This window comes from Panicum virgatum, chromosome 5N (genome assembly GCF_016808335.1).
Source record: "Panicum virgatum strain AP13 chromosome 5N, P.virgatum_v5, whole genome shotgun sequence".
In the NCBI taxonomy this organism is placed as follows: Eukaryota; Viridiplantae; Streptophyta; class Magnoliopsida; order Poales; family Poaceae; genus Panicum; species Panicum virgatum.
Genome location: NC_053149.1, coordinates 43739049 through 43751258, shown reverse-complemented (window position 1 = coordinate 43751258; position 12210 = coordinate 43739049). Strand labels below are relative to the sequence as shown.

General features: G+C 49.5%; 2 protein-coding genes across 2 annotated transcripts; one reads left to right on the top strand and one right to left on the bottom strand.

The window, feature by feature from the left end:
* Window positions 1–1538: 1538 nt before the first annotated feature.
* Window positions 1539–3733, bottom strand: LOC120672782 (F-box/LRR-repeat protein At3g26922-like). Its single transcript, XM_039953369.1, has 3 exons — window positions 2693–3733; window positions 2423–2566; window positions 1539–2322 (listed from the first exon to the last, which is right to left on the bottom strand). The coding sequence occupies exons 1-3, from the start codon at window positions 3656–3658 to the stop codon at window positions 1957–1959; spliced, it is 1476 nt and encodes a 491-aa protein (XP_039809303.1). The 5' UTR covers window positions 3659–3733; the 3' UTR covers window positions 1539–1956.
* Window positions 3734–10372: 6639 nt separating this feature from the next.
* On the top strand, window positions 10373–11401 carry LOC120672786 (the record flags this gene model as incomplete). Its single annotated transcript, XM_039953376.1, has 1 exon — window positions 10373–11401. A coding segment is annotated over one exon (492 nt), but the record flags the coding sequence as incomplete, so codon positions are not given.
* Between the last annotated feature and the right edge of the window lie 809 nt (window positions 11402–12210).

Here is a 12210-nt window from a genome sequence, read left to right as displayed (position 1 = left end):
GAATCTACACATTCATGCATTTGAACCTCTTGCTTTTTAGCATGCTGACTAACAAATGTAGTATCTTTGTGAGTGAAAAGTGATGTCTATATGTGTTTCTATCTTGTCTCTGACTCCTTGTTACCTTATCGCTTAACTTACGTTTTCCAATAATGTTACTAAATGCAAGGACTCATACTTGACCACCTGTGCATCTTCTATGCATTCCTATATTCTAGTTCTATCAACATAGCTTCATAGTTGGCATTTAGCAACTACAAGTAGCATTTGTGATGTAGGGGTTTTAAGAACTAGAAGTGGCTGCCATCATGTAAATGAGAAACAACTGTTTTTGCATTCCATGTGTTGATCGTGAAATATCAATAGTTCATTGCTTGCTGACATTGATAATTAGCCTTTTTGGAATGCTGCTGGAAATGCATTACCGTCCCATTCTCTCCATGCAGGTGGGTGAAATATTAACTTGTTCAGGTGCAGATGCTGTTTTGGTGAAATTAAGTTAGTGTCTTTCATCAGGGTGAAGTTTGAGATGTATGGGGCTGGGTTTATACTAAGTTTACAATCCTACTTTCGTGTGCCGTGATTGGTGGGTGGGAGTGGGAAGCTTATTACTATTGTAATGCCAAATGCAGTGCTGTTGCATGCCTGACCAACCGTGGAACCTAGAACCTGTGACTCTATTTGTGTAGTTTCGATTTTCTTACTCATCATTTGAGAGGCTATCAGCGTACTTTTACAATTTAGCTATTCAATTTCAAATAGAATGGGGCTTTTGATATTTAATTGCGACTGCATGCACTAATTAATGTCAAATGCATAGATGATTAGGGACGTGTACATTTCGCACTTTAATGTCAAATGCATAGATGATTAGGGACGTGTACATTTCGAACTTGTCGCATGGTAGTTCGTAGTTCATTACATAGTAGCATTTTTGTTTGAGGCTGCATATCTTGATGTATACTCACCCTTCTTTGTAGTAGTCACCATCTAACAATGCCCAGATGCAATTCAGTTTTCACTTTCACACAATGGCATCTTATTTGTCTTTCTGTTGATCACACCTTTTGATGCTCCCCCATTTAGCTTCTCATTTTGTTTTTATTTGATGGACTATTGCCCTTACCCAAAGCTACTGTTTTCTTGTATGATCCGTTCACCGTTACGGCAATAGCACGTTAATAAAGTATTTTTGTGACGTGAAAGACTGTTTATGAATTTCTGAACGGAACTGCGACGAAGTTTGTTTTGGCTGCCAGCCTGTCACTGATTAGCAGTACAGCAAGTTGCGGAGAAACGAAATATGATTATATGATGAGCAACAAGACGGCTAGCTGATAAGTGAAGCAACACACACCTTTGTTCTTGAGTAAGCACAACATGTACAATGATGAGCAACAAGACGGCTAGCTCATAAGTGACGCAACACACACCATTGTTCTTGAGTAAGCACAACAGGTACAATCTTCAATTGAACCACGGAAACTAGTCAAGTAGAATCACACTACAGGCTGAAAAGAAAAATACAGATAAACACAATCACACAACATGCAACAATACTTTTACTGAAGTTGTTGACATACACGTAATGTAACAATACAAAGAGGAGCTGGGGTCGCATTTCCGTACCAACTCTGCTCAGCGTACAGTAAATATCCACCGAGAAACTAGCTAGTGACAACACTAATAAGTACTCAACTCAGGAAGTCAGGAGTCACTATTGCAGATTACCACAAGTGCAGTCTTTCCAATTGTGACATGTCAAGAAGCATTTAGTCATTGCATGAACTATACACCTCTTCTGATTGACTTAGAACTGTACTCACACTTGTCAGATTGACACAACATCATACAACATTCTAAGGTGCGCATAGCTAGAATACTGACAAAAAGCAACCGATCAGCTCCACAATACGCTAGAATTAATCATGGGCCATGTCATCACCTTGAGCTTCATCACCAATCAAAGGGGTCACTTACAGACAGATCTGATGCTCTCTGAAAGCACCAAGCACTGTCTCCATCACGGGCGACTGCCAACAGAGTAGGGCATTCGCTAGCGCGTTGTGCCGTGGTTAGAGATTTCAGCTTGCTGAGCATCTCATCCACTGAGGCTTGATCCCCATTGGCCAACACAACCACTAGCTTCAGCAGCGATTGCGCCCTCTCTAGGACAAACTTGAGGAACGCGAGTTCATAGCGCTCCCCTCTGAACCTGTCAAACACCACCTTGGTGATGTGTGTCTCTAGGCAATCGATGGGGCCAACCTCCTGCCAGAACTTCAAATTGAGCTTGCCAGCAGGTTCATCAGCTTCATGAGACTGCAAAATGAACGTGTGTGTATATGTGGTTCGATTAACAACTGTCATACCAGAGATATCAAAATTACTGAATGAGGATAGGGAGTGAATGGAATCTCACCAGAACATGCAATGTCTCCACATTGGGGAAGCATCTCAGGAAGGTGGGCAGCATCTTGGCTTCCTTTCGGACTCCAAATCGCACCTTCAGGGCCAAGACCTTAACACTTGGAATCATGGTAGATGGGATCATCTTCGTTCCACTCTACCACACAATTGAGAACGCAATGCCATGGATTAAATTTCAAGCTAACAATCAAATTGATGTCACAGATGGATAGTGATATGTTATGTAACTACGTATTGGAGGAAGAAACGGAGAAAGAGATACCTCAATTACGGTGCCGCCGATCTGTAGCTGGTGGAGGCCTGGTTCAAGGTAGCCGAGCACCTTGAGCACGGTGGCGTAGCCAATCCTAACCCTGGTGCTGAAGACAGAGTCCGCCGGTTCGCACGGGAACTCCGGCCACAGGATTAAGCGCTGGAGGCACGGGGCGACGACCACGGCGAGCTCATTCGTCAGAGACCTCCACAGGACCAGGCACTGCAGGCTGCGGCTGCGGATCCGGACGTGGCTGGGCACGAAGAAGCTGGCGACGATGGCAAGCTTCTCAAGCACGGGGCTGCAGTCGAGCAGGTGGTCGATGCCCCTGGCGTGGATTCCGACGCTGCAGAGGCCGATCTCCTGGAGGCGGGGGAACACGGCGGGGCCGCACGGGAGGCCGGCGGCGTCCGGGAAGCCCCAGAAGGCGAGGTAGAGGGTCCGGAGGGAGGCGATGCGGAAAACGTCGGGCGGGAGGTGCAGGGCGGGGGGCATGGGGCGGTTGACGAGGACGAGGTCCTCGGCCCCGCCATCGGCGAGGCGGCGGAGCCAGTAGTCGAGAACGCCCAGGCGCGCGGCGAGCTCCATGCTGCAGCAGGCGAGGCGCACGCAGCGGATGGGGCCGCGGTGGGCGCCGATGGCGCGGGAGACGGCGTCGGTGGTGCCGAACCAGTCGAAGCCGCCGCCGCCGGGGAGGGCGCGGAGGAGGTCGGAGTCGTCGAGGACGAGCGGCGCGGAGGCCCAGACGCGGCGCCAGCGCCTGGAGAGCGCGGCGGTGCGCGCGGCGTCCTTGGCGGGGAGGCGCGACACGATGTCGGCGAGCACCGCGTCCGGGAGCCGGCTGATGCGGTCCTCGGTGCCGCCGCCGCCGTGGCCGCCGGGGGAGGGGCGGGAGCCACCGGCGGTCGGGTAGGGCGGGGCGGGGAGGCAGGTGAGGACGGCACGCATGACCTCCTCCACCTTGATGAGCGCCATTGCCCAGAGGCAGAGGGGACGGGAGGCGAGCACGGCCGCGGAGAGGAAAGGAGGAGGGTTTTATGGGGGCAGTGGCAGGTGATAATGGTTTGGGTGGAACCAGTTTGCATAGTTTGGTTTTTTATTGGGCCAATTCAATTTGGGTGCCAATAGGCTTGAGCAAGTGTCACAACCTGAATTTTTTGAATTTCAGGATGTGATTAAAATTAAAAAAACAATAATTTTCTCATAATTTTAAAATTTTCCGAACATTTGTTTTCTTCACAGAGAATTTAGTGTAAAAGAAAATAAATATTAGTTGCTTTTCAAAATTTAATAAGGTTGTTCTTTTGTGTTGCATTCATGCCGCACTGCATTGTTCTTTTTGTTTGTGGTTCAGTTTGAATTTGAATTTTTGAATTCGAATTTGAGTTGATTGTGCTTGAGTCGTTTTCAGAAAGTGCAAAACATTTCCTTTTTCCCCTAAGTCATTTCAGCCCAGCCGGCCCAACCCCATCTCTTTTTCTTTTCTTTCCCGCAGCCCAAAACCTCTCCACCGCCGGCCCGTTTGATTTTCTCCCGGCCCAGCCTTTCCCTCTCTTTTTCCTCCCCCGCCGGCCCGTCCGTTTCTCTCTCCCGCCGCCCGCTTCACGTTCCTCGCGGCCCAGCACCTCCCCCGCGCGGCCCGCTCCCGCTCCCGCAGCCCAGCGAGCTTCCGCACGCCAGCCAGCCCGGCCGCTCCGCCTCCCTCTCTCTCCCCTCCACTGCCGCGCGGGGCCCACTCGTCGGGGCCTCCCCTACCCCGGGTCAGGCGCGGACTCTGCAGAGTCCAGCCACACCCCGCGCCGCCGCTCTGCGCCTTGGCACGCACGCCAAGGGCCTCGGCCCCGGCCTATAAAAGGCGCCGCCCGCACCCCATGAACCCATCCAACCGAGCCGCAGTCGCCACGCCCTCGCGAAACCCTAGCTCGCGAGCCGCCATTGTTGCCGAGCTCGGAGCCCATCGCCGCGCCGCCGTTCCGTCGCTCCCTCGCCTCCAAAAGCTGCCGCCGGAGCACCGCGTCGTGGTGAGAACTCTCACCGGCCCCTTTTCCCTCTCCCTTACCCTCTCCTTCGCACGAGATAGCTCACCGTCACCGCCCTTCCGCCATGCATCGCCGCAAAGCGCTGCCCCGTCCGCTTTAGCTCGAGCCGCTGCCCTAGATGCGTTCGCCATGCCGCGCGCGTGCTCCCAGAGCAAGACCCGAGTTGAATCGGGGCCGGAATCGCGTAGACGCGACACGCCGGCGATGCGCCGCCGCCTAGCTCGCCACCGGCAGCCTTGCGCCGCCGCCAACCCGCCCCATCGAACCCGAGCCGTCTAGATTAGATCCAATGGCCCAGATTAGATGCAATCTAGGTCAACCAAGTTTATACCGGTCAACCGTGGTTGTCTTGCAAAAGAAACCCTCGGTTCTTCGAAAATCAACCCTCAGTCCATATCTATTCAAAAGGAATTCCAAATCAGCCCAAAATTTTTCGCTTAAGCCCCTGATCTCTTCAGAAATCTAACTCGCCATCCCAGCCCTGCCGTTTTGCATGCTAGCCCCTGCGTATAGGGTTTTATTATGTTTTAGTCCCCGGTTTCTTCATATCTAGCCCCTGAAAGCTCTGTTTCTTTATAAATAAGCCCCTAGAACCTTGTTTTAGCCATAACTTCTTCGTTTTAGCTCCGTTTTCATCGATTCTTGCGCTCATGTGATCCTTGTCACGTGTGCAATAGCTCTATCATCCTGTTATCCTTTGTGAGCACACTTTGCTATGTCTTGCAAGTATTTTCTATTAGTCCTTAACCCTTTAGTTAATCGCAACTAGATCCCTGAAGCACCGTTTAGTCTATAGAATCGCCGTTTTAGTTCCGTTTTCTGTGTTTCTTGCGCTCTCGTAACCGTAGCAGTGAGCTCTATCCTTTAGTACGCTCTTTTTAAGCCTTTCTTTTGTTTTGGTGTATTGTTCTTAGATGTATCTTCTTATTTGCTTTGTATGTTTGCCCGAAGATTGTTTCGAGTAGAAGAATCATTGTTCGAAGATTGAAGATCAAGAGTTCCAAGTGAGCAAAAGCTGAAGAGCAGTAAGAGTAGCTTTTCGTTGGAGAAAGGCAAGTGACCCTAACCATCTTTCTGTCTATGCTTATTTACAAGAGTGTTATGATGATTTAATTGGAATATGGAGAACCATCCAAGAAAACAGTACAACCACAATACTATATGGCTCTGGTCTTGGCTGATTAATTAGAGACTCTAGCTTGTGACAATCTTACCGAAAGGGCAAGAGGGGATACATCGATGGGGTATATCTCGGTCCTCTTGGGGCAATTGGTATTGTTTAATGGTCCTTTGGCAAGGTACCACCTCATTAGGACAGTGTTATGACCACTTTGACTTGAAACCTTAGCGGATTGTCATAGGTTAGGGAATCTTTGTAAAGGCCTCGTAGCGTCCCTATGCAATCACACCTCGGAAGTGTGGTATTGTGCCTAGCTAGCACATTGTGTGGTTGGGTTTAAAGTTCTTCGGAACTTTTACGCGAATTGTGGTGAAAGTGTACAACCTCTGCAGAGTTAAAACTAACCGGTTAGCCGTGCTCACGGTCAAGAGCGGCTTGGACCCTCACATGATTAATAAACTTAAAGATGGATATAAATCATATTCTGGTTATTTCTTGTGGCCTTACTGAGTACCAACCATAAGTGTACTCACCCTTGCTTACTGCTGCTCAGAAGGGAAAGTTGACGTGAAGTCTTTTGAAGATGATGCTGAGTTCTAGGCGTACGCAACCCCCAGTCGATTGCCTGTGAACTTTGGAGTCTCCGTTTCTAGAATAAGCTGTATAACTCTGATAGTCTTTTATTTGTTATTTTTTCTCTTTTACGTGATACAGTTGCTGATTATTCACTTATAATGTCACTATATGCAGGGGGAGCAGACGTCAGAGAGCACTTCGCTCACTTCAGGGGCCTGCCCAGGTTACTCCAGATTGAGCAGAACAGATATATCGAGGACTGGGTCAGAGTCTTCTATGCCACGGCCTGGATTGCTCCCGAGCGTCGAGCAGTACACTTTGTTTTTGGAGGCCAGGTCTTTGGTTTGTCGAGAGCGACGATAGCAGGGATACTTGGAGTTGACTTGGTTGACGTATCCCTGCACGAGATGGTTTACGGAGATGCAGATCCACCGCGCAGAGCCATGATTGGCGGGATTGCACCTTCTCACGAGGCGATCTCTCAGTGCTTCCGCCAGCCGTTCCCAGCTTCCTACGCCAGAGTGCCCAGCTTGCTGACCCCGGAGGCGTACGCAGTTCACATGGCCCTCCGGAGGGTTTTGCTACCGAGGTGTGGCTACCCAGAGGGGTTTACAGGTTTGCAGCAGCTGCTACTACTTCACATCCTCACTCACGAGCCGTTCGATATTGTTGACTTTATACTGGCTGAGATCGAGGATGTGATCACTGACGGGATGGGGGTCGTGAGGCAGTTCCCCTATGCACACTGGATCAGCTATATCTGCTCGATGATTGTACCAGCAGAGTCACCCGTCAGCAGTGTGTACTGTCAGGACGAGGCTCCCCGGTTCCTAGTTTACCGTCCGACAGCACCACAGGACCGGAGGAGGGGCAGACAGGCAGAGAGAGCTGCCATGGCACAGTTGTCACCAGAGGCACAGGCCCGTGTGGCACAGGAGGACGAGGCACTGCTTGCCGCCGAGGCACAGCTTCCCGAAGGAGAGGATGAGATACACTGGTCTGAGCTTGAGTCAGACTCCTCCGAGGACGTAGAGTACTTCCCTGCAGCAGCCCCAGCTAGTCACGACCACAAGGCAGGGGGGTCTAGAGAGCCAGCTCCAGAGTCACCAGCACCTGCTACAGTCTCTGAGTCCCAGGTGTCTCAGCCGTCCGAGCTCACCGCACTTCTACAGCAGCTCGTGACTCAGCAGAGAGAGGACCGGCGCGCACAGGAGGAGGCCAGGAGAGCCCATGAGGCTCAGCTTGCTGCTATACAGAGGGAGGCTGCCCGAGAGCGGGCTGCGACGGAGGAGCGTTTTGTCGGGCTTATTGACAGAGTCTCTCAGAGGACAGACGCTCAGTTCCAGCAGATGCAGCAGGGCAAGATGGCGATGTTCGGGATGATCTCACAGCTTTACTCTCACACCGGACTCGCCCCGCAGCAGCCAGGACAGCCAGGCCTTCAGGGTGTTGGAGCACCTCAGCTTGCCGTTACACCAGCTCCAGAACCTACTACAGCTCCAGCTACCTCAGCGACACCGGAGACCACGTTCTCGATGTCCGCACTACTTGGGTCTGTCGGTCGTCCACTGTTCTCACCACTGCCAGCGACTTCACTCTTCCAGGAGTCTCCTTCAGCAGTCCAGTCAGTCGCCCTCCCCGTCGTACCACAGACACTACCTTCAGGGGGAGGAGGAGAGGGTTCTTTGCTTCAGCAGTCGACACAGCCGGCAGCTTCAGCACTCACTACTTCAGATGTTGACACATCTTCTGCTGAGCCGGTTACTACTTCTACGGACCCTCTTCCAGGCAGTGCCAGCACGCGAGCTTCAACGACAGCTACACCCCCAGTCAGTTCAGATCCAGCAGGCAGTACTGACCAGCAGCTCCCGTCTGTTAACAAGGGTACACCGTCCGACGACGACGACGACGATGACCCGAACCGTTTCCTCGCCGTACCACGACAGCCAGATCAGTAGCTCGCCTTTTTGGTGCTTTGTTGCCAAAGGGGGAGAGAGTCACGGGGAGTTGGAGTCAGGGGGTGGGTAGAGTTAGAGAGAGAGCTCGTAGTAATCAGGACTTTGATTCTTTGTATCACATTTGGTGTTAGTTCATGGATATGTGCATTTGTCGCTTGAGTATGCCGTGCTTTGAGACATATCTATGGATTTCGTTTGAGCCGTTGAGCTCTTTGGTCCTTTTTCGAGTTTGCTTGTGTTTATCTTACTTTATCTTTCTCGCTCTCTTGTTATTTATGTTTGTGTTGTCATCAATCACCAAAAAGGGGGAGATTGTAAGCATCTAGGCCCTCAAGGTATGTTTCGGAGATTAATGACAACCATTATTGTGACTAATGAGTTTGTGCAGCTTAATAGATCATTATCGCTCATTTGGTCATATGTCAAAAGAGGCCCCTCAATTTCGGTTATTCAAAAAGGCGATCTCGGTATTCAACTCAAGATTATGTCAAGACTAAGGATCTTTCTAGTCCTAAGTGTCATAAGGTTGAGAAGGACACTTAGGTTAGTATATGTTTTTTAGTTTTATAGTGATCGCACTATTAAGAGGGGTTAAGGCTAAGTAACTTGAGCATGGACATGGTCATTTGAAAATGGATGCACACTATGGTCACTCAGGTTTCTAGAAGTTCAAATAAGTGGTTCTCAACTTATATCTCAAGAATATTTGGATTTCATTCAAGACTCAAATCAGAAAAGGCAAAATCAGAAAAAAGTCTTTAACACCGGTTTAACCGACGACCTCAATTTTCTATACGTCGGTTAAACGAAGTCAGCAGAGTCTGGACAAGTCAATACACCGGTTAAACCGACATGTTTGAATTTAACGTCGGTGCATTAGTCTAGAGTTGGTTTTTCCAGGGTATTTCAAGTTCTATACACCGGTTAAACCGACGATGTTTGAAATGGGACGTCGGTGCAATTGACCAGTGAGATGGTTTTTCCAAGGACTTCAGAAGTTGTACTCACCGGTTAAACCGACGATAGGTTTGAGTTAACATCGGTGCAGTTGTCCAGAGACTTGGTTTTTCAGTTGATCAGTGGACAACTACACTCACCGGTTAAACCGATGATACGTTGGTTAATCTGCCCAAGTTGTAACGGCTAGTTTTCAGAAGGGGCAGTTTACATTCATCGGTTAAACCGACGATGACTATTGGAGGTACGTCGGATTAACCGGCGCTACGCAGTTTTCTGGCAGCTTTTCTCCAACGGCTCTATTCGTGTGAGCTGCCTATATATACCCCTCCAATGGGTCATTTTGCTACTCTTGACACCAGGCAACATCCAAACACTCATAATATAGTCAAGAGCCACCTTGAGCTTCATCTTTCACATACTTGTTCATCCAATCAATCAAGAAGCAAGATTAAGGACTTGAGTAGAGAGAAGCTTGTGTGCATCCGTTCTTGGTGATCGGTTCTTGCTCAAGTGAAGGCCCTAGCTTGTTACTCTTGGTGATTGGCATCACCTAGGCGATCTTGGTGATCGAGGTGTTTCTCGCGGAGCTTGCCAAGGATTGTGGGAGCCCGGAGAAGAAGATTGTACGTGGCTTGAGCTCCACCACACCGGGATGGTGAACAGAGACTCTTAGTGAGCGCCCAAGTCTCGGTGACATGGGAGGTGACAAGACTCTTAGTGAGTGTCACAATGTGGATTAGGTATGTGTGCCAACACATCGACACCACGGAAAAAAATCCGGTTGTCTCTTGGACTCTCTCTCTTTTCAAGCACTTACTTTCATGCAATCTTTCATGTGCTTGACCTTAGAGATCATAGCTTAGCTCTACCTTGCTTAGTTTCGTATCTTTGTTAGCTTGTGTAGCTTGCTTTGTTTAGCCGGTTGGTGAATTGAGCCTTACTAGCATTGCATAGGTTAAGATTGTTTTATCTATCTTAGAAATTTGAAAAAGGCCCAATTCACCCCCCTCTTGGTCCATCGATCCTTACAGCCGCCGCAGCAGCAGCAGCAGAGGATCTCCATCGCCAAGTCGGGGTTGCCAGCACCGTCGGCATCGACCTCGCCCCGGCCCCGCCGCTCGTCGTCCGGGGGGGCTTCCACGCCCAGCCCTTCCCCGACGCCACCTTCGACTTCGAGTTCTCTAACGTCTTCGACCACGCGCTCTACCCGGACCGCTTTGCCGCTGAGATCGAGTGGACCCTGCGCCCTGGCGGCGGCGCCGTCCTCCACGTCGCCGTGCACCGCCGCGGGGACAAGTACTCCGCCAACGACCTGCTCGACGTCCAGGGCCTCGTTGGCCTCTTCCGGGGCTACGACGTCGTCAGGATCCCACAGCTAGCTGACAGAGCCGAGTACTACTGCTGGCTGCTGCTTGCTCATCAGCTCGCTCTTTGCATGTGCATCTACCAGAGCTCATCACCTCACATGCTGCTTTATTTACTAGTGCTTGGATTTGGTTTATTTATTTATTTGATTGCCGTGCTTTAATTTTGGGGTGCTGCTGACGGGGAGGAACCTTCTCTAAAGTAAAAAAAATGAGCTCAGTTAGTACCTTTCTTGATTAGCGAAGCAACCAGTGCGCTAAACCTTCTCCTAAGTTCCTAATCAGTCGATGCATGGTCCCACTTGTGGCAATTGTTTTAATCCCTGCCATGAACTACGCTCTTTCCAGAACTACGCTTAAGTATTACCTGATGTTTGATGTAGAATGGGCAAGATTGTGTTGCGGTTTGCACTTTGCAGGCAAGAGTCTAGAGTCCACTGGAAAATGAGCTGCATTAAAAAAAATTGCATCCTTGATTCGGCTTGTTATAGCTAACATATTGTTGAGATTATGCTATGTTAATCACAGAATTTATTTTCTTGTGAATCTCTGCTAGAATCAGAGCAACTTCTTTGTCTCAGACGGCAGCGTTTTCTACTGACTGAATGGCTGGAAGCCAAATGGGTGGTCACTGTCAGTTAACTTTTGCCACCAAATCCAACCATTTTGATTGTTCTTTGATTTTGCTCTTGCCAAATTGTGGTTGCTGTGGTTGCCCCTGGTTGATGTATATCTGAAAGTGATCTAGGCCCCTAAGTGGATTTTGGTGAATAATGACAAAACACATGTATATTTAATTGTGTAATAGAGAATGTGTGCAGATGATGAATATGTATAAGTGAATCAAATGATGACGTATGGCCCCCAAAAAGGAAATGAAAAGGCGGTGTTTAAGTATACTCATGATATTAGATTTTATATTTGAATTTTGAGTATAGGGACGTCGTACTATCAAGAGGGACTTGATTCAAGGGTTTCGATTTAAATCTTGTGCTCAAGAGAATCTAGACAAACACTTGTGAGCCACAAAATACACTCAAAAGAGCAAAACATTAGCTTTCATCCTACCTAACCCGGATACTCCGGGTATAGGGCCGGATACTCCGGACCCTGTTGCCCGGAGTGTCCGGGTGCTGTTCTCGGGCTGAAAAATTAGGGTTGCCCAGAGTCTCCGGGCATATACCCAAGTCTCCAGGTAACTATTCGCCCAACGGCTATTTTTGGGTCAAAGGGTTTAAATACTCTCTCCCCTCCTTCAGTTCACTCCCTCTTTCCATTCCTTCGAGCTGAACTCCTCCTAAAGCCAAAAGAGAGCTCTCTCACTCCCCTCTCTTCATTCTTGAGTGATTCCTTTTAGGGATTTGAGTGAGAAGCAAGCAAGAGCAAGGATTCGTGCTAGTGAGCCCCATTCCCACCTCTTGAGCACTTGGTTTTGGTCAAGCTCGCGGATTCAAGTTTGTTACTCTTGGAGCCTTGTGCTCTTAGACGGCTAGGCGTGCTTGTGACTGCT

What these genes read in the sequence shown, in the direction of transcription:
- LOC120672782 (XM_039953369.1), bottom strand. Translation starts at nt 3,658, where the DNA reads ATGGCGCTCATCAAGGTGGAGGAGGTCATGCGTGCCGTCCTCACCTGC. An exon ending in TCGGCGGCACCGTAATTGAG is followed by an intron (nt 2,567 to 2,692) that starts GTATCTCTTTCT and finishes ATTGTGTGGTAG; the next exon opens with AGTGGAACGAAGATGATCCC. An exon ending in TGGAGACATTGCATGTTCTG is followed by an intron (nt 2,323 to 2,422) that starts GTGAGATTCCAT and finishes TTCATTTTGCAG; the next exon opens with TCTCATGAAGCTGATGAACC.